The sequence below is a fragment of the Saccopteryx bilineata genome, chromosome 9 (genome assembly GCF_036850765.1).
Source record: "Saccopteryx bilineata isolate mSacBil1 chromosome 9, mSacBil1_pri_phased_curated, whole genome shotgun sequence".
Classification (NCBI taxonomy): domain Eukaryota; kingdom Metazoa; phylum Chordata; class Mammalia; order Chiroptera; family Emballonuridae; genus Saccopteryx; species Saccopteryx bilineata.
This window is the reverse complement of record NC_089498.1, coordinates 448,078-474,040: the sequence shown is the minus strand read 5'-3', so window position 1 is coordinate 474,040 and position 25,963 is coordinate 448,078. Positions and strand designations below refer to the sequence as shown.

The window sequence follows — 25,963 nt, the reverse complement described above, 5'->3', positions numbered from 1 at the left end:
TTTTTTTAAAGGTCATGATAAAAATTACAACTAAAAGAAAGACAGGCTGACTTGTCTCCTCCGGTTTTCCGTGCTGTGCCAAAGACACACACGATTAACCCCGTCAAAGGAAATCTAATCTAATCTTCTTACACCAAAGACAAGGTGTCCTTCCTAAGTATCGTGCCTGGGAAGCAAGTTGGCCTTCTCAAGTTCCAACTGGTTCAGTGTCTCGCTCACCTTACAACCCAGTCATCACCTTAGCAACTTACTCCCTACGCTGCCCTTCCGTAGTCCCAAAATCTAAACAGCGCTCTGTTTGGGGGCTGACTGGTAAACCCCACGTATTATCCGACTCCAGCTGTAGAACAAAGAGACCCGTGAGGCTTGTAGAAGAAGCAAAACCTTTAACCTCATCAACTAATTAATGATCCCAAAGTGGAATAATGAGATGTGTGAAGATAGGGACCCAGTTGTCTGGGTCATTGCTCATCTAGAGACAGAATCAGATTCCACCGAGTAGGTACTAGATAACTCAGTAAGCGAGCTTCCTATCTGTCACACTGAATCTTACTATGATCGGTTAATTAAAGCATGATAAATAACATTCTGTGGCAAGCAGAAAGTGCTTAGAAGAGTTTCAGTGGGAAGTCTACAAGTCCAATGAAACTTCATCTGAATTTCTTTGCACTCCTCTGACTTAAAAATGGTAATTTTCGGCCCTGGCCGGTTGGCTCAGCGGTAGAGCATCGGCCTGGCGTGCGGGGGGACCTGGGTTCGATTCCCGGCCAGGGCACATAGGAGAAGCGCCCATTTGCTTCTCCACCTCCCCCCTCTTTCCTCTCTGTCTCTCTCTTCCCCTCCCGCAGCCAAGGCTCCATTGGAGCAAAGATGGCCCGGGCGCTGGGGATGGCTCCTTGGCCTCTGCCCCAGGCGCTGGAGTGGCTCTGGTCGCGGCAGAGCGACGCCCCGGAGGGGCAGAGCATCGCCCCCTGGTGGGCAGAGTGTCGCCCCTGGTGGGCGTGCCGGGTGGATCCCGGTCGGGCGCATGCGGGAGTCTGTCTGACTGTCTCTCCTCGTTTCCAGCTTCAGAAAAATACAAAAAAAATAAAATAAATTTAAAAAAATGGTAATTTTCTGGGTAGCTTGCGTATCGGAGAGAGATATACTGAGGTTCTGCCGCACTGGTCTTTTTCAGTTACCTAGGTTTTTCTGTTGGACTTTGTTTTCATCTGATACATTCTCTGTCTTCGAGGATGAGGTGCTGATTCTCCTATTACCCTTCCTGTCTTCCTGGAATGGTTTCTTCCCGGCGGCTCCGCCTCTTCCAGTGACTTCGGTGAACAGAGGAGGTGTCTCAGTCAGCAGTGGCTGTCATGCTGCAGTAACAAACAGCTCCAAAACCTCAGTGGCTGCCTCGCCCTCCAGAGCCATCATTGTGGGTCAGCTGGGGACTCAACTCTTCAGTATAATTCTAAAATAAAGGCTGGCAGGGTGACCATGTCAAACACTACCTGGTCATCGGGCCAGCAGTGAACAAGGACTCTGGACAAGATTGCACTAGCATCCCTCGTTTCTGCCCACAATTCATAGCCCAAACCAGTCACAGTCCACATTGCTGGGCCGGAAGGACAGCCAGGAGGAGTCCATCTAACCTGGTGCTGACAGGGCCATTGGAAACAGCTGATGAGCACAGGGACTTCAAAGCTTCAGTTACTTTCCTTCATTCACTTTAGAATTCCCTTATTTTCTTTATGTTATGGTTTCTCCATGATGTTTCTGCACTCCTCCCTGATCCAATACTTCTCTGACTTCAGTTCTGCCCACTTTCAGATTCACAGACGTTACCACAGAAAAGCCTCTCTTCGGGGTGTTACCAACTAGGATTGCTTGTGTTGGCAGCAAAAGAGAAAAGAAGGAACTCTCATACTGACGGATCTCACGTTCCTCTTCTTAGGTATTTCTGGTTTTCCTCAATTTTCTCCTTCTATGCTTCCTCGCTAGTCTCCTGTTCAGTCTCATTAATTGAAAATAATTATTCAACCATTTAGTTTTCCTTCTTAGGTATTTGGTCCAACTGGTAAAATAGCAGAATGCTAACTGGTGCTTCCCAACCACCAAGTTCAGGTGACTAGAGGGACAGTCACATGCCTGAGGAACTACTGACCTGTCTGAGCAGTGACTCTAAGTTCTGTGCGCCCTTCCTTCCATCTGATGGGAGCCCGACCTGCTCCAGAGACTCCAGTGCACCTTCAAGGTCCCAGAGGTGTCTCGGTCCATCACTGTGACCAACTCCTCAGTCTTCCTGTCTCCCCACTGGTGGTGGTCGACCTGCTGAGTGCCCAGCGGCGTCCTTCTGAATGCGCCACCGCGTCCAGCATCCTGGGTGAAGTGGAGCGCAATGCTTGCCTCACTTCCTGCGTGACCCTGTTGACAGCGCCGCTCATGACCCTGGTGTGTTTGTCATGAACCAGACAGACCCCAGTGACAGCCACCCGGTGCCCTCCGCAGACGGAGGCCGCGTTCCCGGGTGAAGCCGCCAGGTGTGGCCCGCAGCTGAAAATCCTCCAGGCCTCAAAGAGACATCTCCCGCGCCAGCCCTGCCCTCTCCGGGCCCCCGTGACTGTGAGCCGGGGACCGAGCTGGACCTCTCTCTGCATTTCAGCCACTAAAGGTCCAGCCCAACCAAAAGCTACACCGAATGCTGAGGCTGCAGGGGACGCGGAGCCCCACGGGGGTGACGCAGCGACAGCGCTGGCGCAACACCCCAGCGACGTGGACAAACGCAGGTGACACACGCCGACTCCGCCCCGCGACCCCGAAGGCAGCGCTGCGTCCGGGGCAACCCACCGCCCACTCGCCCCGCCCCCCAGGACCCGTGGGCGTGGCCTGCGTGGGGCCCCGCCCCCGCCCGGTCACCTGACCGCCCCGGATCACGTGACCCGTCCTGCGCCGCCATCTTGGAGCTCCAGCGGGGAGCGGAAAAGCGGGGGAAAGACGGCGCCGAGCGGCGATCGCGGCGGGAGGAGACGAGGGCGAGGGCGCGGGGGCGCCCGGCCGGCCCCACGAGGCCCGCGGAGCAGCAGCCGCCGCCCGATCGCAGGTACCGCGCCCCGGGGGCCGCCCCGCGCCGCCACCCCGGACCCCCGCGCGCCCGCGGCCCCCGCGCCCCGGTCCCGCCGCCCGGCCGTCCGCCCGCGGGGACCTCAGTGCCGGCCCGCGGGGCCCCCTTCGGGGGCGCGCCCGTGCGCGGACTCGGGGGGCTCTGGCTTGGGGGGCGCCCCCCGATCGCCCAGGGCCCCCGGGGGGCGCGCGGGGCCGCGTGGGCAGCCGGGGCCGGGCGAGTCCGCGGAGCCCCGTGCGGACGTGCGGACGTGCGGACGGGCCCGGGGGCCTCGCTGCGCACGCGGCGGCGGGCCTGGAGCCACGGCCGCTCGGGTCCGTTAGGTCAGCCCCGAGCGGAAGCCCGACACGCAGGTTCTCGGAGAAGGTCCCCGAGCCGCGTCCCTTGTCACTTGTACGGAACCCTCAAGTCCGCCTGGTCCGCCGGGTCCGCCGGGCACGTGAGTGCGCACCGGAGCCGGGTTCCCTCTGACCCAGGACGGAGAAACGTTTCGCTGCCCCCAAACCCGTTACTTTGACTCGCCAGGCCGCTCCACACTTCCCTCCCTGCTTGGCCACCACGGCTGGGCTTTGCAGACTGACCCAGGGGGTCTCTTCGTGTCAGGAACTGATTTGAGAGGCACTGGCTCTGCCACTTAGCAACCATGTAACTTTGAGTAAGCCACTTAAAACACACCTGAGTGTTTCCTTATTTGTGAAATTGTGTAACACCACCTAGCCCTTCCGGAAGATCAAACACGCGTGCTTGACACAAAGTCGCTGTGCCGGGCTGACTCTTGAAAGTGTCGCCTACTTCATACACTTTTGTTCTCACTGGGAAATAAGAGGAAATCGGGGGTAGTGAGAAAGGGTAGATTTAGAAGCATATGCACGTGGGTTCCAATTCTTAACCATTTATTACTTTGTATCTGTGAGCCTCAGATCCCTCATCTGCAAAAAAGGGTTAATATTACCAGGAATTAATGTGGAATGCCCAGAATCTGCACAGGTACTGACAGGGGCAAAGGGCCCCTTGTCCATCTTCATATCTCCAGCACCATATGTGACACACTGCAGGTGCTCAATACATGTTAAGTGTGAATATCAGTTAACATTGGCTAGACCGTATGTATGTCTTCACTGCAGCTGCCAAACTAGGTAATCCTCAGGCTAATGCCAGCTAAGAAATTTTATGCTGTGAAATTTATGCTGGAGTTTGTTTTTTTTTTCTTGGTGGCAATTAATAATCACATTAAGCTGAGGAGATTTTAATTCAAATAAATTAAAGCTGACGTTAGTAAGATAAATCTATAAATAATGCATAAGCAGTTTCGGGGTAATTTTTTGCAGGTGGTTTATAACTCAGGGACACAAGTTCATCCCGCTCTGCTTTTGTGTGTACTGCTGTCAAGCCCACAGAAACGGACTCACCTGAGGTCACACGGCTAACTGATGTTCCTCTAGGGTAGAAACCCATGAGTGTGTGTCCCCCTGCCTTCCTTCCGGCTGGAACAAGGTTAATGTTTTGAATTTTAGAAGTACAGTAATCTAGAAGAATGGGGAATTGGTCATTTCTTAGAGCACAGTATTTTTTCTAGGTGGAAAAGAGCAAATTCTTACTTTGAAAGTAAAGGTTCTTTATAACATATATTGAACTGTCTTTGTACATACACAGAAAAGTTACAGCCTTCCTCCAGTCCCATCAGGCCCACATGAATCGTTCAGCTTGATTTTACTTTGATTACCATACTGATGGCTGCTATTCCTGAAAGGAACTAATTAGATATACAAATAAACCAAATAGAAAGTCCCTAGGATTAAGGACAACTGAGCTAATTTAGCTCAAAAGATGTCAATTATAAGCTTTTGCCTATGGAATACTATTATCTGGAAAAAGATTTGAGATTCAGTGGGAAAAGGTAGAACTTTTCTGGTGTGAGATACAACTTGATTTATTTGTAACAATTTGATACTCTTGGTCTCTTGATGTTATGCGGGAAGACTGCAAACAAGAAACCACTGTTAGCTGAGGCCTCTATCTAGTCTTCAGACTCAGTCATGCTGGTCTTTTCACAGCCCCTCAGTAGCACGCTCGTTCTCACTTTTGAAAACATGACGTTGTGGCTACTCTCCTGTCAGTCACACCCTTGTTTCAACAGAATTTTAGGAAAGCGAATTGCACCCTCAAAGTTGCATAATTCAAGGAGGATGTGTTGACAAAGATGCTCATGGTCAATGTGTAGGACATGGGCAGACAAACCACTGGGACCACAGAGGTATCTGGTGCAGCTCGGGAGGAGGAAGAGGGCTCAGGACCAGGAGCATCTTGTAGAGCACTCTGCCTGCCTGGAGGGACACGGCCAGTTCAAGGTGACCTGGAAGGAAGAGGCCGGGGAAATGAGTATCTTGATGTCACTCTGCTGCTGGTCTTCTGTCATGGCTCCCTGTGGACATAACTGCCCCAGAAACCAGAGCGCAGGGCTTCCAGAGATGTTCTCCCTCTGGGACAGAGCCTAGAAGGGCCAGTGGAGGGTGTCATCTGGACCAGTGTATACCTACCTTACCTCTTCAGGAAGCCTTGCTTAGCTTTCTAGACCATAAAAGTTGTCTTCAGTCTCTGTTAGGATTTGGTCATCACTGTTTGTCGCCTTCTGATGTTTCTACTTTGTGTACTATTGCATTGTTTAAAAGCCGTTGATTCTTTAAACTTCCAAATGTTTTAAACTATGAGAACTGTAAATTTAAATTTTTTCCATACTTCCTGGCACTTTACTTGGTGCCTTGCTCATTAAAGTTTTTTTCCAGTAACTTTTTATGTAAAACATGTAATCATTTGTACAAGTAGAATAGTATAATGAACTGATAGGTGCTCATCGTCCCAATTACACAACCTGTCCATCTTCTTCTATTCGCACCCTCTCCACCAGCCTCCCACCATAGTAAGAGTTTGACAGTTGCTTTCCCGTTGATCTTGGAGACCATGCATAGTATGCAGATGACCGTAATCCGTGTTGCCATTATCATCAAGCCACTGGGATTGTGGTCCTTATTTTCATCTCCTGTTACTCAAGTAAATTTTACTTCACTTGACATGCAGTCTTATATATTTATGTGCATTGATGGCCTGAGTGAGCTTTTTTGTGAAAAATTAAAGAATTAGCCTTAAGGTCAAGTAAACTCCCTCTCTGTAAACTTTATTACAAGCTGTTTATCTAACCTGTTTAACAGAGACTTTGTTTCAATGAGACTTAACTCCTCTGTTGATTTTTTCACGCATGCCCAAACTGGTTTTTCGAGTGTCACCTGGTGTATTTCATGTCCTCCTCTCTGTGTTAGAGCTGCAGTGTCTGTATCTCTCCCGAGTGTGCAGCTCGACAGGGAGGCACGTCAGTGCCCTGGAAGCAGGGCATCTGCTGCATGGGAGATGTTCCTGAGCACACACGGCTTTCAGCATGTGAGCGTCGTGTCAGGCTGTTTTGTTATGTTTTTTTCTTGAGGTGAGATAACACCTCCTCTTCAGTTCACTTCTGAAAGTGCACGCTGAACTAACCACAGGAGCGGTGGGCACACTCTGCCTCCCTCCTGCTCTGAAGAGGGAAGCGGGAGTCACCTGTGTAGCCTGTGGGTGAGCACAGTTAAACTCCAGTTATCAGTCAACCCCTGGAGGTCTCATTTCCTAGGAAGGAGGCCTTAGATCTGCAGTAAGGCACCAAGTCTTGCACAAGAGATTGAGTTCCAGGATACTGTCGTTAACTATTACTTCACTGACTTGTAGTTGACAACTGAGCTAGAGAAATAGAGCCTTGAATGAAGGCCCTGAAGGGAAATTGCTAGTCACACACAGACTCACAGCTCTCCTTGACCCAAAAATGTGAAATTCACAGGCAGTAAAGTGACTTAGAAAGTCACAAAGTGTTTTTCTAAAGAAACTAATTGTTCCCACACTGGTGCTTCTTTAGTGACTGGGGTTGAGAACAGATTTAAAACCCTGTTCTCCCTGCATGAGGAAGATGTGCAGAAGCAAGACATCCGTATGCTCCGTACTTTGTGTTTTGATCTTTTCCTGGGCTGGTAATGTGCATATAATAGATACCCCCTGTGATTCTGGACAGCAGCCGCTCCAGGTCGCCCCTTGATCACAAAGGTAAACAGCTCAGACTCTACAGTGTAGTATGGAGTAATTTTTCGACTTGTAAGTCAAGGAGCATCTACGTCTTTGAGAGGGGGAAGAGAGGATACAGGGTCACTGGGCCAGTTGTCCCCGTTGTCAAGGCTGGAGTGCACCCCGCAATGAGTGCAGCGGGTGGGAAGGAGGAGAGGGAAGCCAAGAGCAGCATGTTCGCACCTCCGCTGGAGTGGACTTAGACACGAAAGTGAGGGTACTGAGAGCAGGACACAGGGGAAGAGGGGGCACAGAGAAGCCGAGAGCAGCATGTTCGCACCTCCGCTGGAGTGGACTTAGACGTGGAAGTGAGGGTACTGAGAGCAGGACACAGGGGAAGAGGGGGCACAGAGAAGCCGAGAGCAGCATGTTCGCACCTCCGCTGGAGTGGACTTAGACGTGAAAGTGAGGGTACTGAGAGCAGGACACAGGGGAACAGGGGGCACAGAGAAGCCGAGAGCAGCATGTTTGCACCTCCGCTGGAGTGGACTTAGACGTGGAAGTGAGGGTACCGAGAGCAGGACACAGGGGAACAGGGGGCACAGAGAAGCCGAGAGCAGCATGTTCGCACCTCCGCTGGAGTGGACTTAGACACGAAAGTGAGGGTACTGAGAGCAGGACACAGGGGAAGGCGGGGCTGCTGCGAGGGGGGTGGGAGAGCAAGCTGAGGCCATCGAGCGCGGGGTCCAGTAGAATCCTAGCATGGGCCGTGTTCACCTGACGTAAGGATTCAGAGCCTGTGGCTGGTCTTCGGGCTACAGCTAGTGCTACTAAAAATTTTGCTGGCATTTATTGAATGTTGTAAGATTCCAAAATGCACCTATGATTAAAAACAAAAAAAACTTGTTGCTGGGGGTAAAAGCCTAATCTGAAAAATGTGCTCCAAGTCAACAAATTAATCTCACTTTAAGCCAAAGGGAGTTCTTGAAATGAAAGTAGTCAGGAAATAGAGTATTTCAGATTTAGGTTAGAAGATTGTATTTTCTGTGGAGACTTCCTTGGCCACGACGCATCACGAGAACCTACAGGTAACACTTTCTAAGGACTGCGTGCATGTGTGGACCCGAGCGCGGCGAGGATGTCAGTAGTTTCCATCTCTGATGCCTCTTTCCCTTTCAGGGGAAAAAATAAATATATGAGTGATAGTTGACCACTAATGCGACCTCTGGAAAAGCCACAGCATAGTTTGTGGTTCATCTTCAGGGAGATAAAGGAAGTAAAAGAAGGAACTGGATCATTGCTTTTCTTTCATTTCATTTGCATAGCACTTCTCAAGGTTCACTGTGCCCTTTCCAGTAAGTTAATTGTTATATGTTCACAATTCCAAAATTTGCAGGGAAGAAAAACAAACTTATGATTTTAGTAAAACACTACAATTATATTTTGTGTGAGAAGCTGTCTGTATCAGTCATGTATTGGCCCTAGGGATGGTGTTTCGTAGTCACTGAAGGTGGTTCTGTGAGCCCCCGGAATGGCTGTGTTCCTTCACCAGTTGTGCAGGCACAGCTGATTGGGCAGGCACTGATTGGGTCAGGCACTGATTGGGTCAGGCACTGATTGGGTCAGGCACTGATTGGGTCAGGCACTGATTGGGTCAGGCACTGATTGGGTCTGGCTAGATGTGGGAGGGAAAGGAAGTGAAGATAAAAGGAGGTGCAGAGTGGTAAGGTCTTTTCCAGAGAAAGACATGAAGGCAGAGCTCTCCATCCTCAGTCCTGATGGGGGCTAGCGTTCCAAAGAGAAATTCTGAACCATTCGGGTCTCTGTGGGGATAGCGATACATCCACGCATGGCTCCTAGTGGAAGATAGTAGGTCAGCTTGTGCTCTGAGACTCATTAGGTCTCCTGAGCTGCACACTTGTGACTGTCCTGTGACCTGGCATCTCTCTGTTGTCTGTTACTCTTTCTAGATATGGAAGAGGGCAGCAGTGTCACCATGCTGGTGCCAGATATTGGGGAGCAGGAAGCTATATTGACGGCTGAAACTGTCATCAGTTCTTCCCTGGAAATTGACGAACAAAGTACAGTCAAAACAGACCCATTAATCCATGTTATCCAGAGGTTAAGCAAGATTGTGGAACATGAAAAGTCACAAAAATGTCTTTTAATTGGAAAGAAGCGCTCACGTTCAAGTGCTGGGACACACTCTCCTGACACCCCAGAACTCGGTGGGATTCCAGCTAAAGTCGCCCAGCCGCCTGCTGCTGACATTAGAACGGCTGGGCTGTCACAAATAGCTTTTAGCCCAGACCTTGCCCAGAATGATGGGAAGGCTATGTCTTACCAGTGTAGCCTTTGCAAGTTTCTGTCCTCGTCCTTTCCTGTGTTAAAAGACCATATCAAGCAGCATGGTCAACAGAATGAAGTCATTCTGATGTGCTCAGAGTGCCATATTACATCTAAAAGCCAAGAGGAACTTGAAGCTCACGTAATAAATGACCATGAAAACGATGCCAACAGTCACGGTCAGCCCAAATCCCAACTGTGCATGAGCCCCTCCAACTCCGTGTGTCCGAGACCCGCTGAGAGGAAGAATGAGGCCGCTCCTGACCTCCCCGTTAGTGTGAGCAGTCCACAGCCGCATGCGGCCCCGGCCGCAGCCGAGGCGGACGTGGGGAGGAGGAAGTGGTACGCCTACGAGCAGTACGGCATGTATCGGTGCCTGTTCTGCAGCTACACCTGCGGACAGCAGAGGATGCTGAAAACACACGCCTGGAAGCATGCCGGCGAGGTTGACTGCTCCTACCCGATATTTGAGAATGAGAACGAGCCCCTGGGCTTGCTGGATTCTTCCGTGGCTGCGGCTCCTGGCAGGGTCGATGCCGTGGTCATCGCCATCGGAGAGAACGAGCTGAGTATCCACAACGGGCCGTCCGTGCAGGTGCAGATCTGCAGCTCAGAACCACTGTCCTCTGCGTCTGCTGTCGAGCAGGGAGCAGAGGGGGGTGCTGGCCTCCGCCAGCCGGTGACCCTCGACCCTCACGAGGAGGACGTGCTCGAGGTGATTTCTGACGCCGAGGAGGGCCTGGTGGCCGACAGCCTCCTTTCCTCAGCACAGAAGATCATCAGCAGCAGCCCCAATGAAAGAGGCCACGTCAACGTGATAGTGGAGCGCTTGCCCAGCGCTGAGGAGACCGTGGCACAGAAGCCGTTCCTCGTGAGCGCTGGCGTGGAAGAGCGGAGCGGCCTGGCCCGCACGGGAGCCCAGGCGGGGTGCGAAGGACGGGGTGAAGTTTACCGTGCAGAGCAGTGTGCTGTCGATATCGGGGGGCTGGTCATAGGCTGGAGCAGCACGGAGAAGAAGGAGGGCGAGTTCATCCACCAGGGACTGGCCCCTGACGAGAACGCCCCCCCAGGCCGCAGGAGAACGAACTCTGAGTCCCTTAGACTGCACTCTCTAGCGGCTGAAGCCCTGGTCACTATGCCGATCAGAGCTGCCGAGCTAACCAGAGCCAACCTCGGACACTATGGAAATGTGAACCTCTTAGACCCGGATACTGGCCAGAGGCAGGTAGACGGCACATTGGCAGCATATTCTAAAATAATGTCACCACTTAAACACGCTTCGAATGGATTAACTGGCTTTAACCAAAGCAGCTGCCCCTTGGTGGCCCTCCCGGAGGGCAGGCAGGAACTGTCCGACGGGCAGGTGAAGACAGGCATCAGCGTGTCCCTGCTCACCGTCATCGAGAAGCTGAGGGAAAGGACGGACCAGAACGCTTCGGACGAGGACATCCTGAAGGAGCTGCAGGACAACGCGCAGTGCCAGCCCAGTGGCGAGGCCGGCCTGGCCGGCGGCATGGTGGAGTACGTCCCGAACGCGGAGCGGCCCTACCGCTGCCGCCTCTGCCACTACTCCAGCGGGAACAAGGGCTACATCAAGCAGCACCTGCGCGTCCATCGGCAGAGGCAGCCCTACCAGTGTCCCATCTGCGAGCACGTGGCCAACAGCAGCAAGGAGCTGGAGAGCCACATGATCCACCACTGCAAGGCGCGGCTCTACCAGTGCAAGCGCTGCGCGGAGGGTTTCCACTACAAGGTAGGCGGGCTCCGCTCCCCAGGACCTCAGCGCCTCACGGGGGTGGGCCTGGGAGCTGCAGTCCACCCGCACTTGATAGATCAAGAAACAGGCCCAGAAAGGTCTGGTCGTTGGCCAGGGGGGTCGCAGCGAGTCAGCGTCAACACTGGGCCTGAGAGCCAGGTCACTGGGACTCCCTGCCTGCTCCCACAGCAGCCTCGGTTCCTGGCTGTAGTGTCTCGGTGGGTCTTTACAACATGTGTGGGTTTTAAAGCACAGGGGAATGTGCAGTGCAGGACATCACACTCACACACACGATTGCAGATTTAACCCCACGTCAGCAACACAAGAAGTACCCGTGTTTCACCATCCGTGGCCCCAAAATGCAAGCCGTTCACTTCAGCTACTGCTCAGCTGACCACAGTGCTCCTCTCACGCAGAAGGGCAGGCGGCCTGAGGCGCTCTGGGAGACACTGAGCAGTGGCAGTGGAGCTGTGTGGTCACTCAGCTCTATGGGCAGAGTGAGGGGCTTCCGAGGGTCACTTTGCCTATGTGACTTGAGACCAACAACCAGCATGGACTGCTGTGTTTTGTAAAGGACACTTCCGTTCATTGTATCGTTGATTTAGAACTTCTTTTCTTCAGTGTAATATTGACTCTTTGAAAAGTATGCATATATATTTTTGGTATCCTAAAGGGCTCACCAATAAAACGGGGATGTGGACTTTTTCTCTCGGATCCCCGGGATTGGGGTCCAGCTGGTAGCCAAACAGCAATCAAGGAATAAAGGCCTTTGAGTGAGATTCCAGTCCACTCAGATTCCCTCCTAAAATGTGGGGTGGCCTCAGGCCACTGGACACGGAGGCGTGCAGATGGGGGGCAGACCCAGACGGTGGCACCGTGCTCTCGAGGACGTGGAGAGCACTGCCTTTCTGATGATTCTCCTAGCGTGTTTCTTTCCCTAAGCTGTCTGGTGTGTCCGATAACCTCTGAGCACCTTTGCATTTGAAATCTGGGTGATGTGTTGCAGATTCCAGGCCGTGACAGCAGTTGCTTCTTCCACAGCCTCCTGTGACTGCAGTGTATTCACTGGAAATTGCCTGTTAATTTCTCTCTGTTTGTAGAGTCAGCTGAGGAACCATGAGAGAGAGCAGCACAGTCTTCCAGACCCCTTGTCTGCAGCCGCTCCTGTGGAGCCAAGGGTCCCCAGGGACACAGCTGAGGCAAAGTGTGCCCCGGAAGGTACGTGTGCATTGCGTGCCCAGGCTGCACTGCGCGCCCAGCAGTGGGGGTCGCAAGGGTCCGCAGGGACACAGCTGAGGCGAAGTGTGCCCCGGAAGGTACGTGTGCATTGCGTGCCCAGGCTGCACTGGCACGCCCAGCAGTGGGGGTCGCAAGGGTCCGCAGGGACACAGCTGAGGCAAAGTGTGCCCCGGAAGGTACGTGTGCATTGCGTGCCCAGGCTGCACTGGCGCGCCCAGCAGTGGGGGTCGCAAGGGTCCGCAGGGACACAGCTGAGGCGAAGTGTGCCCCGGAAGGTACGTGTGCATTGCGTGCCCAGGCTGCACTGCGCGCCCAGCAGTGGGGGTCGCGCTCAGGACTGGAGCTGCACCTGCCCTCCCCCGTCTGGTGCTGTGGTCTCTGTGCCCGGGAAGCTCGGATGCTGAACGAGGCAGTCTGTTAGGACATGCTCGGCTCCACCCTGTCGTTGGAGATGGCATGGACATTCCTGCTCTCCTATGAGAGCAACATAAACCTGGGGCACACGCTAGCAAGCAGAGAAGCCACGGTGTGGAAACAGTCCCCCCCCCCCCCAGGAGCAGCTGACCTGAGCACAGCTCACAGATGGCAGCCCCACCTCAGACTCTAACTGAGGCCCTGCTGTGGTCTTATCTTAACCAAGAATTGGCACTCTTTAAAAAAAAGCACCAGATCCTTTTATGTACGGGTTAGGTACCAGTCGGCCAAGTTCCTGCTAACAGGAATATTAGAATCAAAAGATTTAATTAGAGTCCCATGAGAAGGCGGGCACCGCGTCCCAAGAATGAGGGATAAAGCTGCTGAGCCGCGCTGCCTCGCCCAGCTCCCTGGAACTGAGATTCTCCCGTGTGCTGCGAGTGTTTACGGGAAATAAACACATTGGGGTGACCCCCTTTGTAGATTTCCTGAGACTCAGAGGCAGAAGCAACTGCAGAGTAAAACGTTTGACTGTATTGTTCATTAATTACACCCAGAGGGCCCTGGTCGGTTGGCTCAGTGGTGGAGCGTCGGCCTGGCGTGCAGGAGTCCCGGGTTCGATTCCCGGCCAGGGCACACAGGAGAAGCGCCCATCTGCTTCTCCACCCCTCCCCCTCTCCTTCCTCTCTGTCTCTCTTCCCCTCCTGCAGCCAAGGCTCCATTGGAGCAAAGATGGCCCGGGCGCTGGGGATGGCTCCTTGGCCTCTGCCCCAGGAGCTAGAGTGGCTCTGGTCACGACAGAGCGACGCCCCGGAGGGGCAGAGCCTCACCCCTGGTGGGCGTGCCGGGTGGATCCCGGTCGGGCGCATGCGGGAGTCTGTCTGACTGTCTCTCCCTGTTCCCAGCTTCAGGAAAAAAAAAAAAATTACACCCCAGAAAGCATAAGCGACTCTAGAGTGTTCCTAAAAGGACTGATGTGACACCAGCATCCCTTGTCAAGCAGCTGTCACCCCTGCAGACGTCTCCCAGACAGAGGAGTTGATGACGGAGCGTCTGCAAGCGAGGGCTCCACTAGAGCAGCGTGTCTCCCTGCGCAGAGCCTGGGCCTGCGCCCCTGTCCCTGTGCAGAAGGCACCTCACAGCCCTGGCTTTGGGCCGTGACTCCCCCGGGGCAGGGCGGGGTCAGTCCCACTCAGTAGCACCACCTGTGGTGAACACAGCTGGAATATGTCTTCTGCACCACCTTCAGAAGCAATAATGGTTGTAAACAAATTAAAACACAATTTAATAAAAAGATTAACATGTGAGCTCAAAATTAAAGTAACCAGTTCATTATTTTACGATGAGCCCCCCGTACTCTGTTCTGCAGGCTCCCAGGGTGGAGGGAAGGGTTCCATGGCAGCCACGCTGCCCCCACCGGCTCTGCTCGCTCACCTCTGTCATTGTAGTGTGTGTGACAGCTCAGATGACAGACAGCCTCCTGTGTTCTTACTCTCATGGTGCCATATTCACTCGGGGTGACAGCTTCCAAAATCGGGTTGTCGGGCCAAAGGACATGTTTTTATCCCACAAAGGAGGGAAAACTTACTTGCGTTTACTGACACTTCTGTTAACTTTGATCATCTCATTAAAGAAGTAGGGAGACGTGCCCTGAGTCCCAGTCTCTGCCCATGTGACAACACAGGTACCTCAGGGCATGCTTGCAGCTCAGGGGTGCAGGGTCCTGGGCCCAGAGGCAGTGCTGCGGGACCCGGTGCTGGGTGCTGAGGAGACAGGCGGGCTCCAGCAGAGCCACGGGCAGTGCGTTCCCACCTGCGAGCGTTTCCCTGTGAGATTTAAGTAGGTTGTTCTTAATGGCAAACTGCAGGTTTGCAGCCCTGGGGGTCACTAAGCAGCAGGCAGTCCCTGCCCACAAGGAGTCCACAGCCACTGATATGGCAGCCTTCAGACTTCACACGGAAATGAGGAAGCCACAGGCACGGTGGGGAAGGAACGCAGTGTCCTGGGTGTGCTGACCGCCAGTCGCTCCTCTTGCGGAGGAGAACACCAGGCCCCCCCAGGGGAATGACGTGCCGTGATCACACAGTGCTGAGGACAGCGAGGGCACGGCCGAGGCCGCCAGGGGACCAGCAGCAGCTGCCTGCGGAGTGCAGCCCCCTCCTGCGTGCACGCAGCCCTCGGCCGCCGTTCTTTCCAGGGTCGATCTGCAGCATCCTCATGTTCCACCGTCTGACTCGTCACACTCCACGTTTCAGGAACATTGTTTTTTACTGTATTTGGAATAGTGCCACTTAAAATCAAGTCCAAGTTTTTAACCTACCAATTAAGAGTAATACTTAGGTTATAATCATGATCAGTGTGTGGAAACTAGGTCATTTTGTTCTGCCTGGCAAAAGTAGTTACTAGCAAAAGAAAATGTCCATTTTAGAAAGCTTGCATTTAACTTAAGGGTTGTCTTTGTTTCGTTAAGTTTCAGTGTAGGTTGGCTTTTTGTCACTTCACCTTCTCGTGCTGAGACTCCAGCAGAGCCACAAGCAGTACTGTCCCTGCGCTTCCTGCTCCGCCCTGTCCAGCGTCCATGGTCCATGCTTGCTGTGCTCTGCGTGTAGAGCGGTCAGGCTGTGGGTGGCCACGGACTTGGTGCTCACAGAGTGGACAGAGGCTGGTACCTCCAGGAACGGGCAGGGTCAGGTGCAGGTGCATGGGGCTGTGCAGTCCCAGGGTCAGGTGCAGGTGCATGGGGCTGTGCAGTCCCAGGGTCCGGTGCAGGTGCATGGGGCTGTGCAGTCCCAGGGTCAGGTGCAGGTGCATGGGGCTGTGCAGTCCCAGGGTCCGGTGCAGGTGCAGGTGCATGGGGCTGTGCAGTCCCAGGGTCGGGTGCAGGTGCATGGGGCTGTGCAGTCCCAGGGTCAGGTGCAGGTGCATGGGGCTGTGCAGTCCCAGGGTCAGGTGCAGGTGCATGGGGCTGTGCAGTCCCAGGGTCAGGTGCAGGTGCAGGTGCATGGGGCTGTGCAGTCCCAGGGTCAGGTGCAGGTGCATGGGGCTGTGCAGTCCCAGGTGCAGGTGCATGGGGCTGTGCAGTCCCAGGGTCAGGTGCAGGTGCAGGTGCATGGGGCTGTGCAGTCCCAGGCTCTCCGGGGCTCAGCCGCCCAGCTCTGTCACAGAGTGACATGGGGATTCAGCGGGCTGCGTGTCCACACTGGTTATAACCTTTGTCCTCATGACCTGTGAGAGTGCTGGTTGTCCCAACACAGCATTGCATGACACGTAACAGCAGATGGGTGCTTTCCTCCCTTGTTGCATTGACAGCTGACAGTTACAAACAGACTGAAAAGCACTAAGGTCAAGGGTCCCCAAACTAGGCCGCATGCGGCCCCCTGAGGCTATTTATCCGGCCCCTGCTGCACTTCCGGAAGAGGCACCTCTTTCATTGGTAGTCAGTGAGAGGAGCATAGTTCCCATCGAAATACTGGTCAGTTTGTTGATTTAAATTTACTTGTTCTTTATTTTAAATACTGTATTTGTTCCTGTTTTGTTTTTTTACTTTAAAATAAGATATGTGCAGTGTGCATAGGGATTTGTTCATAGTTTTTTTATAGTCCGGCCCTCCAACGGTCTGAGGGACAGTGAACTGGCCTCCTGTGTAAAAAGTTTGGGGACCCCTGCACTAGGTCGTTTGTGTTCAGTTTGTTACCTATACTTTGTAGCCATACTTTGTTTTTGGGTTTTTTTTTGTATTTTTCTGAAGCTGGAAACGGGGAGAGACAGTCAGACAGACTCCCGCATGTGCCCGACTGGGATCCACCCAGCACGCCCACCAGGGGGCGACGCTCTGCCCACCAGGGGGTGATGCTCTGCCCCTCCGGGGTGTCGCTCTGTTGCAACCAGAGCCACTCTAGCGCCTGGGGCAGAGGCCAAGGAGCCATCCCCAGCGCCCGGGCCATCTTTGCTCCAATGGAGCCTCGGCTGCGGGAGGGGAAGAGAGAGACAGAGAGGAAGGAGAGGGGGAGGGGTGGAGAAGCAGATGGGCGCCTCTCCTGTGTGCCCTGGCCGAGAATCGAACCCGGGACTTCTGCACGCCAGGCCGACGCTCTACCACTGAGCCAACCAGCCAGGGCCCCATACTTTGTAATATTAGATCCTGGTATTAAAATACAGCTTGTTGGCAAATCACTGTTTCCTTAAGACAATGTACCCAATATTGATTAACACCTTTCACACGAACAGTGGATCTCTGGTTATGCAGCTGCTGTGTAGTCAGCAAGGCAGCTGGCATCAAGTTCATTGTTAGAAGTTTGCACAAGGTGATGTAGAAACCAGCGCAGTGTGTTTATGTCTGCAGGTCAGGTGGTGTTCCGTTGACATCTGCTCCTAGTTCAGGTGTGGGAGAACCTGGAAAGCTGTGTTCAAACTGTTATCTTTATCAAACAGTGAGAAACCCTTGATGAGTATTAATACTGTGTGGTATAAATATTCATTCACACTGGGATGTAAATGCTGCCGCTTGAACCTAACTAAGGCGTGTCACTAAAACTCTAAAATGCCTTGTCTAGAGAACAAGACTTCAGTCCCAAAACAGTACAGATGTGACGTGTGTGATTACACAAGTACGACATACGTCGGGGTCAGAAATCACAGACGAACCCATAACTCTGACAAGCCATACAGGTGAGTGTGCTGATGCTTGTGTTAAAATACTTTATAATGAAGGAAAAGCAGAAGTTATTAAAATTCATACACTTGATTGAACATGGGTTAAGCGCTAGGAAACTTTCATATACTGGTTTTATAAGCCTTAGTTTGTTAAAGACTGAATTTTAAGCATGAGTCCTAGGACAATAGACATTTCCTTCTGGTTGAAATATAGGAAGATGCCTGTGTCTATAAGTTTTGTGATTTCAGTTTCATAAAATTATGTAACAATTTTCAATAATTCAGGCACTGAGTACTCAAGTATTCCAGCAGAAGATTCTTAACACTTAAAAGCAATAAAATTTCCTGTGAAAGATCCTGTTATTGGAAATTAATCTATTGTGTGTAGAGTAAGGTCATTTAATTTTATTTTGTTACTTGATTTCTCAGAGGCCAATTCTAATACGTGTTTTCAGAAAGTGGCATTCTTGGTTGATGGAGATAGGCTGATAAATAGAAATCATTCTTAAAGTTGTCTCTTGAGGATGAACTGCTTGTTTACATGGAGTCAGTGTGTCCATCTGTCACAGAGCAGCTTGGTCTGCGAGTAGCTGACCCTGAGCAAGGCAGGTTTGAGCTGCAAGTGTCCCTGTGAATGTGGTTTGGGGTCTGCGTCCCTCACCCACGCCCACATCCACACCCCTCTTCTAGAATCAGCTGGGCAGACTTTAGTTACTGGCGTATCGACACTGGTTTATCATTGTGACGGATCTGGGTAACCCTAAAGTGCCGGAAAAGTGTTCGCTCTTTTCTCAAGTACGCAGTTCAGACTTGACCAAGTGTGCCCAATACATGAGACAGTTCTTATTTCCAATAGAAGCTTTTTATCTTTTTTATTTATGAAATATAAAGTGTTGAAGCTTTTCAGGACTACTTCCATTTTCTGTGGCTCTATAAATAAGCACATTGTTTAATTATGTTTTGCTTTCTTAAGAAATAGAGTGGTGTAGAATATTGATTTTGTATATTTTTATACATGTGGTTAAATTAGAGCATAGATTTAGTGGATTATTATATTATAAATCTTTCCAAACACTGTAATAGCCAACGTAATCTGGGTTATTTGTCTTGATTTTTATAAATTCTTCATAATAAAATACTTTATTTCATTGTTTCTAGGATATCCATTCCAGGACATGTTAGCTTGTAAAGTCATTCTGTCTCTTAGATCAGTGAGATGCAGTGGCATTGACCCTTATTGCAATGTCCTTGCTCTTACGGGTGCTGTCAGGGTCACGCGGTGTCCGTCCCCCGCTGCAGGTGCTCCCTGTGTGGGTACGTGTGCAGCCACCCGCCCTCGCTCAAGTCTCACATGTGGAAGCACGCGAGCGACCAGAACTACAACTACGAGCAAGTGAACAAGGCCATTAACGACGCCATCTCCCAGAGCGGCAGGTACCCAGCCCACCCCCCACCCCATCCCATGCAGGTGAGCTCCTGCGTGCTCATCCGCTCAATATCTGGTGCTTCTGTTTGCCTTTAAGGGTCCCAGGGAAGTCCCCCAGGAAGACTGTGTTAGCCAGCACTGAAGAAAGAGCTGACCCTCTCACGGGGAGTGCAGACAGCCTGGTATCGCCCTCAGAGCTGGCTCCCCAGGCTCCCACCGAGAACGAGACACTGAGCCCGACAAGTCATACCTCATGTAGTCTAGAAAAGAGCCCCAGCGTGGCCCCTCCAGGTATGGAGTATTGCGTCTTACTCTTCTGTTGCTGTATCTGTGGTTTTGAATCCACCAGCAAAGAGAACCTGCTGGAGCACATGAAGGAGCACGAGGGAGAGATCGTCAGCATCATCCTCAACAGGGAGCACAGCCCAGCTCTGAACACCAGCTAGACGCAGGGCGCCCTCCCCACAGCGCACCCGGGCGCCAGGCCGCCCACCAGACCCGGCGGGCGAGCGGGTGTGGAAGGAGATGACAGGTGTGACTTTGGAACCAAATGTGTAATGTAACAAAAGGAATTCCAAATGGATAAGCAGTAATAATATTTAAATATTTTGAGTGAGGGAAATGGATTGAGGAGGAAGCAAAGATGTAATCCTGTATGAACCCTCTGTTACCTCTTATTAGCGTTGAGCGTATTTATTATCAAAAGCTTATTATAGTGTGCAGATGCAAGCAAAAGAGTTAAGAAAGGGTTTTTGGGAACTGTTCTAAACTCATTGTTATGAAAGTGCCCCAGCCTCAAGCAGAGCTTGGTTTTCTTCCTTCACAGTTTGAGGGGCTTCCTGTGGGCAGTGGGGGGTGCTCTCTGCAGGAGGACTTTGACACTTCTGCCTACATCTGCCCCCAAACGGAAAGGAATTAATCAGATACTCAACCTGAGGTATATTGCTTTACTCCTTTAAGAAGAAGGAAAGAAAGAAAAGAGACCTCCAAATCCAAATCTAGATTGTAAATAGGCGTTTAAGGAGGAAATCACTGGCTTAAATTTTCAGGGGGCTTCCTGTGGGCACAGGGAGAAATCAGTGAACCCACCAGACTCGGCCAAATCTCAAGGTTCATAAAACTGAGTCCCAGCACCGGCAGTTACTTCCCAGTGGTTCTGCTCCGTGTTTGACGGGTCTCCACGTGGTCTCTACGCGGGCTTCTCGCCCCTCTTCTGAACCAGAGGAGCCTTGCTCTGAGTCTGTTCAAGCAACGAAGAACGCAGATTTGCATTTGATCATCAGGTCTTGGAAGTAGTTTGAACTCTTAAATAAAAAGCATTTTGGGGAAGAAGGGTGAGATCCAGAGCCCCCTTAAAAGGAGGGCTGCTTTGAGATTTTACTTTCCTGAAGTTTATTTAGTTATATTTAGCGTATGAGACATAACCAAAAGTGGCGAAAATGTGGTGACAATTCAGGGTGTTTGTAAAACTTTTGTGAACAAACTATTTGGCAAGCCTATGGAAGCCTCCTCTCTAGGAAATTCCGTTTTATCAACGTGCGCTAGGACCCATGGGGAACCAAACAACACACTTTTGCTGTAAGCTCGCCATCAGATAGCTGTGACTTCTCTACACACTTTGTATTATAATTCATTTGAAGAGTGAAGAGGACAGGGTGTTTGTTTTTGCTTTTGTAGTTTGGTCATTTATTTACGCCTTGTTTTATTAAAGTAGATTGTGCCCACAAGTCAGAGGTAGCGCTGTGCTGTGCCGGCCTCCTCGTGGTGCTCTTCCTGAATCGCTCCCCACCGGCTGCTGGAGCCGTGGTGCCGGGAACGGGGAAGACGGTTTCTGAATGTGACCCTCTGTAGACACCTTTTAGGAAAGAATTCTCTTCCCAAAGTTCAGGTGTAAATGGAATGAATTAACATTTTTAAGATGACATTAGGAACTGTCTAAGTGGGGCCAGGCATCTGGAAACATTGATTTGTTTTTTAATTTCATTCTCATGATGATTTTTAAACGCACAGAATTGATTGTAACTTTGCAGCTCATAATTTAGGTAAGCTATACCTTATCTATGAAGGTCAGTCCCATTTCTGGTTTGTGGTTTTTACAAAGATGAATTTATATATAGTAAGTTATATCCCCCAAGTCCACTGCATGTAGATTTATATTTATTTTCTCCTATTTTCAGAGTCAAAACAATTATATTTCATTTCAGATTCAAATAAAATATTTAAGTGGCCTGTTTTCACTTAAATCACCACCACCCAATCCACTCTTCTGTTGCTGGGAGCTGGGACTCGGTGTTTCTTTAAAAAGCTGTGATTCTGAAAATTAACAACCCCAAAAGAATTTTGTTTTACAAGTTTTTCTCGGCTTTAATTTTATGTGATCATTTGAAAAATACTCATAACCAAAAAACATCCGAAAAATTCTGAGTTAATTTTTAAATCACCTTTCTTCATTTATTTAAAATGGTTTCCATTGATTGTTACTTAAATTTTTCCACTTGAAATCATGGATTTAAATTTTTGCTTGCTCATGGGGAAATAACTAACCCAGAAGTTCCGTCTTTAAATGTTCATCAGGCTTAGAACACCCTCAAAAGCCCTCTCCTTGCCTGTAGGGGGAGCCACAGGCCAAGGGTGTCCTCTACCTACTCGTCACTGTTTGTGGCCAGCCTTAAGTGTCTACCAAGAATAATTATTTCTAAAAGTAATCATGCAGACTAAATATGCAGTGGTAATTGTAGAAGAGATGGGTGTTAACATAATCAGCAGGAATTTCCTTCCTAGGAATAACATTTTATTTACCAACACGGAGCTTTTGCCAGATAAAGCCTATAGAATTTTGTTTTTCATTCGGAACACTTAAGTCTAAGAAGACTTGATAGTGAAAAGAGTTTTTCAAATAAACTTACTGGATAAGGCAGAGGTGGGGAGGGGAGGATAATGTGTTGTGATCATGATTATAAGTCACACTTTTCAAGGCTCCGTCATTTTTTTCTTTCTCTAATAATCCAGAACATGGCTGGTGTCCCAGTGTTCTGGGCTCTGCAGCGCCATACCCATGTTCCAGGTGATCTGGAGGCAGTGCACGGTGGTGACACTTACAAAGCCTCTGTCCCAGGTCTTTCATCCTGTGGGAGGTAGCTGTCAGTGGCCTGGTTACTTTTCTGTCCCTCCTCACGAAGCAGGTGACGGGCACCCACGTTTACATCATATCTCCTGCAATGTAAGAGGCTTGGTGAAGACAAGCAGACTTCCCTGTTGAGACTTAGTATATTTTTTAGTTTTCATAGGCACTTATTTAATCTTTTTTTATTGTACAGCAAGGTGCTCTAAGTAATATTCTATAAAATATATTTAATAGAAACTTGAGTTTGCTATTCATGAACATGAATACATACATGTATTTTTTTAAGAAATAAGTATTGTGTAACACTATGGCATTGCTTCTATAGCCAAAGTCTAAAATTTTCTGGAACACTGACATGCAAAGACTACAGTTAATTCTGACACTGTATCCTATTAAAAATAGGATGATTTGCATTTTGTAAAGTTACCCTGCACAGCAAGCTGCATGCCTTAATGCCTAAAACTCTAGGATTGTGTTCGTGGCAGAAGGGTTCACCTGCTTACAGTGAAGCCAGGTCTGCCATGCTCCGACTACCTTTGGAAATACTGTACAATGTTAAAATAATTTATTTTGCTTTATAGGAGTTTGTCATGTATTGACTTTAATATTGTATTTTGGTAATAAATTTTTTTTTGTTAAAAATACTTGCCTCAAACTTTTATTAACAAAAGGTTATACCCATGCTTCTCTTGGAAATACTGTTTTAATCACTTAGAAAGTTAGGTTTATATCATGAATTTCCCAAGGGTTCAGCTAAGGCTTGCGATCACCCTCTGGGAACTCATTAAACTGACTAGCATACTGCGTCACGCAAAGGTATTGGACAACACATTTAGATTGTTGTAATCATTGTAAAAATTCAGTCTAACTTTGAAGGTTTTTTTTCTTGCGACACGTTCTTCAACCTGTGTTCCAGGTCACATCCTCATAGGCTTTAAATTCTTGTACAAAGTGCTCAAGACTAGCTCTGTTCTTGACAATCAGCGTTCTTTATTAATGGCCAGAGGTGGTATATGTGCCCACATCTTGGTCATTTTGTAGCCTGCATCCGATGTTTTTTTTACATTAGATTTTTGTTGCATTGGGAAGTGAAGTGAACATCCTCCGACCATATCATTGGTCTGGCTGTCCATTTGTGCCTGAGTATCCTGGGCCACCTCATCTTAGCATGTCCGAGGCCAAATGTCCCCTCACAATAGCTGCAGCTCCTCATCCCGTCTCCCTAGGGGCAACAGTTAAGTCCCCCGTCTTTCAAGAACCAGACTCCACCACTATGCACTAAGCTCCAGAGTCACTGTAGAAGAACTCCAGCGTGAGCAGTCCAGAACGCAGGGTGCTGTCTGGTCACCACCAGTCACCACAGCACAGAAACATGACTGCTATGGTCTAGTGTGCAGTACATACAGTTTCAAAGAGTTAATACAAAAAATGTTAAGTACTGTATCAATAGTTTTTATATTGATTACATGTTGAAATGATATTTTGGGTTAAATAAAATATATCATTAAGAGTAATTTCACTTGTTTTCATTTTTTTTTTTTTAATGTCACAACTAGAAATTTTTACATACACAGCTCATGTTGTATTGCTGTTGGACGGTGCTGGTCCTGAGCAGGGATTCAATTACAGCCCTTGTGTCAAATCTGGCGGCCACCATTCCTGTAAATAAAATGTCACTGGAACATGGCCATGCCCATTCGTTTACATACTGTCTATGGCTATTTCCAAGGTCGGACAGCGGCACTGAGAAGTTGTGACAGATTATATCGCCGACAACGCCCAAATTATTTACTATACATTTGACAGTAATTGGCTGGTAAAAAGTTTGCAGACCTCTGAACTGGGACAATGGGATGATCTGTGCTTTTAAGCTACCAGGAAGAAAGCTTTTTATAGCACCATTTTATGACTAAATTACATTACTTCCCCCTCTGTAATTTTTATAAGTGTTCCTGGTCTTCTACAGACCTCATCTATAATTCATAACTCAGTGTTATCATCTCTGCTATTGAAAGCCACACACAATTTGTTTAAAATAATGGCACAATTAAATAATAATGCTGTAAACAATCTTGAATTGTTTTCCTCCTGACAACCGTGCAGGTCCAATGGTATGGTCCCCACGCCCACTGTTCAGTGCTAACTGGTGTCATCATAGTACTCATCTGCAGATCCTTGTTTTTCCTACTTGTCCTGTCACTAATTTCAGTATCCATGTTTCATAAATAATGGATTGCATTTTCCTGAAATAGGCACATCCATCACTCTCATTTAGATCTGCAGGTCTGTTTCCATCCAGTATTTCCAACCATAAAGGTATGAGAAACGCCTATTTCAGGCTGATGAGAAAATGCACAGCAGGTGGTGATTCAGATCTGAGGCTGTATTTCTGAGGCTCTACAGCTAACATTGATGTTACACAAAATCGGTCATAAGGCGAAATATTGAAATGGTAGGAAACTCGTGGTTTCAAGGCAGTGCCCATTTTCTCAGCTCTTTTGCACACAAAGCAGTGGGACATGGCTGGCCTCTGTCATGATGGTGTGGATTCCGTACAGAGCCACCACACAGGTTCCAAACCCTAAGCCTCCTCAGAATCCATGCCCAGCTGGGGTGACCATGTGCTCAGCTCACACAAATGCTGACAAAGAGGTTCCAGTGTGCTGTGTGGCGATGTTTAAAACTTCGTTTGTAATGGAGGGGTGGGGGGTCTTCCTCATGGGAAAGCAGTCGCCCGTCCCAAGTGAGTTCTTCTGGTAAAACTTGGCCAATAAAATTAAATTTCCAGTTTTTAGAAATCTATGTTTTCCCATAACGTCATGCTGTGAATTCTTATGCATAGAGTTCTGTGGGCTAGCTGATCAACACCCACTGGTAGGCTGGTGGGGAAGGTTTGAATGTTAGTGAAAACCCAGCCCATGGCTGGATTGGCTATGATTTAAGGCATGATAAAAACATCTGAATTTGGTTGGAAACATATACATTTCTGACTGGAAGTCCTGCTTCTTTCTACAGAGACACCAAAGCAGACAAATATGCCTTGGCATCTGTTAGTAAGGAAGGTCCACTTCTAGGACTTTATAGACGACTGCTGAGCACATATCTGCGGATGACACTGGACCAATCCAGAGGGACCAACTGGAAAGACCAGCCAAGACCACTGGTCTGCGGACAGGAACAGCCAACGCCTCGGAATCGTCACTTTTGACGACAAGCTTACGTGGTAAAAGCATCATCGTCGGCTTTAATTGAATAACTTGGTCATTTGTGTCCTCGTGCCAGAAGAGGCCTCTTACTCTAAGAACGTACAGGTGAGAGAGAAGCACAGTCAACAGGGGTGAAGAATTCCAAGTGTCCAGAGGAAAGCGAAACGAAATCGACGGTGTTGTCCATTTTATTTATTTCATGGAGTCACTGGACAAGGGCGCACCTGTGCTAAGTCGCCATAAACGGCACTATCCTAAACCACTGCCCATCTGGTCCACAGCAAAGCCGACGCACGGAGCGGAACGCCATGTTTCGTAACGCGGTTTATAAGAATGCGCGTGCGGGCGGACAAGCACTGCCCGGCCGAGGCCTCCGCACCCGCCGCCAAGAGCATGGGCTGGAGGGAACCGGGGAAAACGCCCGCTCCTCCCGGAGCAGAACTCGTCCCCGCTGCCATGGTGACCGGAACTACACTGTTTCCTTTCCGGTCGGCGCCGTACGGGTGACAACCGGAAATTCGTCCCATGTTTCCGGGGGCGGGACGAGGCGGGGCGCCGTAAGGGGCGGGTCCGCGCTGAAGGACAGCTCCGCGAACCTATGGGCGCGGCCGCAGCA

General features: G+C 49.9%; 1 protein-coding gene across 2 annotated transcripts; it reads left to right on the top strand.

Moving 5' to 3' along the window:
• The first annotated feature begins 2,948 nt into the window (after window positions 1-2,948).
• On the top strand, window positions 2,949-25,811 carry ZNF507 (zinc finger protein 507). 2 transcript variants are annotated; one of them, XM_066242076.1, is made up of 6 exons: window positions 2,949-3,082; window positions 9,154-11,282; window positions 12,386-12,503; window positions 17,492-17,606; window positions 18,891-19,025; window positions 19,115-25,811. In XM_066242076.1, the coding sequence occupies exons 2-6, from the start codon at window positions 9,156-9,158 to the stop codon at window positions 19,461-19,463; spliced, it is 2,844 nt and encodes a 947-aa protein (XP_066098173.1). In that variant the 5' UTR covers window positions 2,949-3,082; window positions 9,154-9,155; the 3' UTR covers window positions 19,464-25,811. The 2 variants fall into 2 exon arrangements, with proteins under 2 accessions (XP_066098173.1, XP_066098174.1); XM_066242077.1 differs by lacking the exons at window positions 18,891-19,025; window positions 19,115-25,811 and adding an exon at window positions 18,750-18,878.
• The last annotated feature ends 152 nt before the right edge of the window (window positions 25,812-25,963 follow it).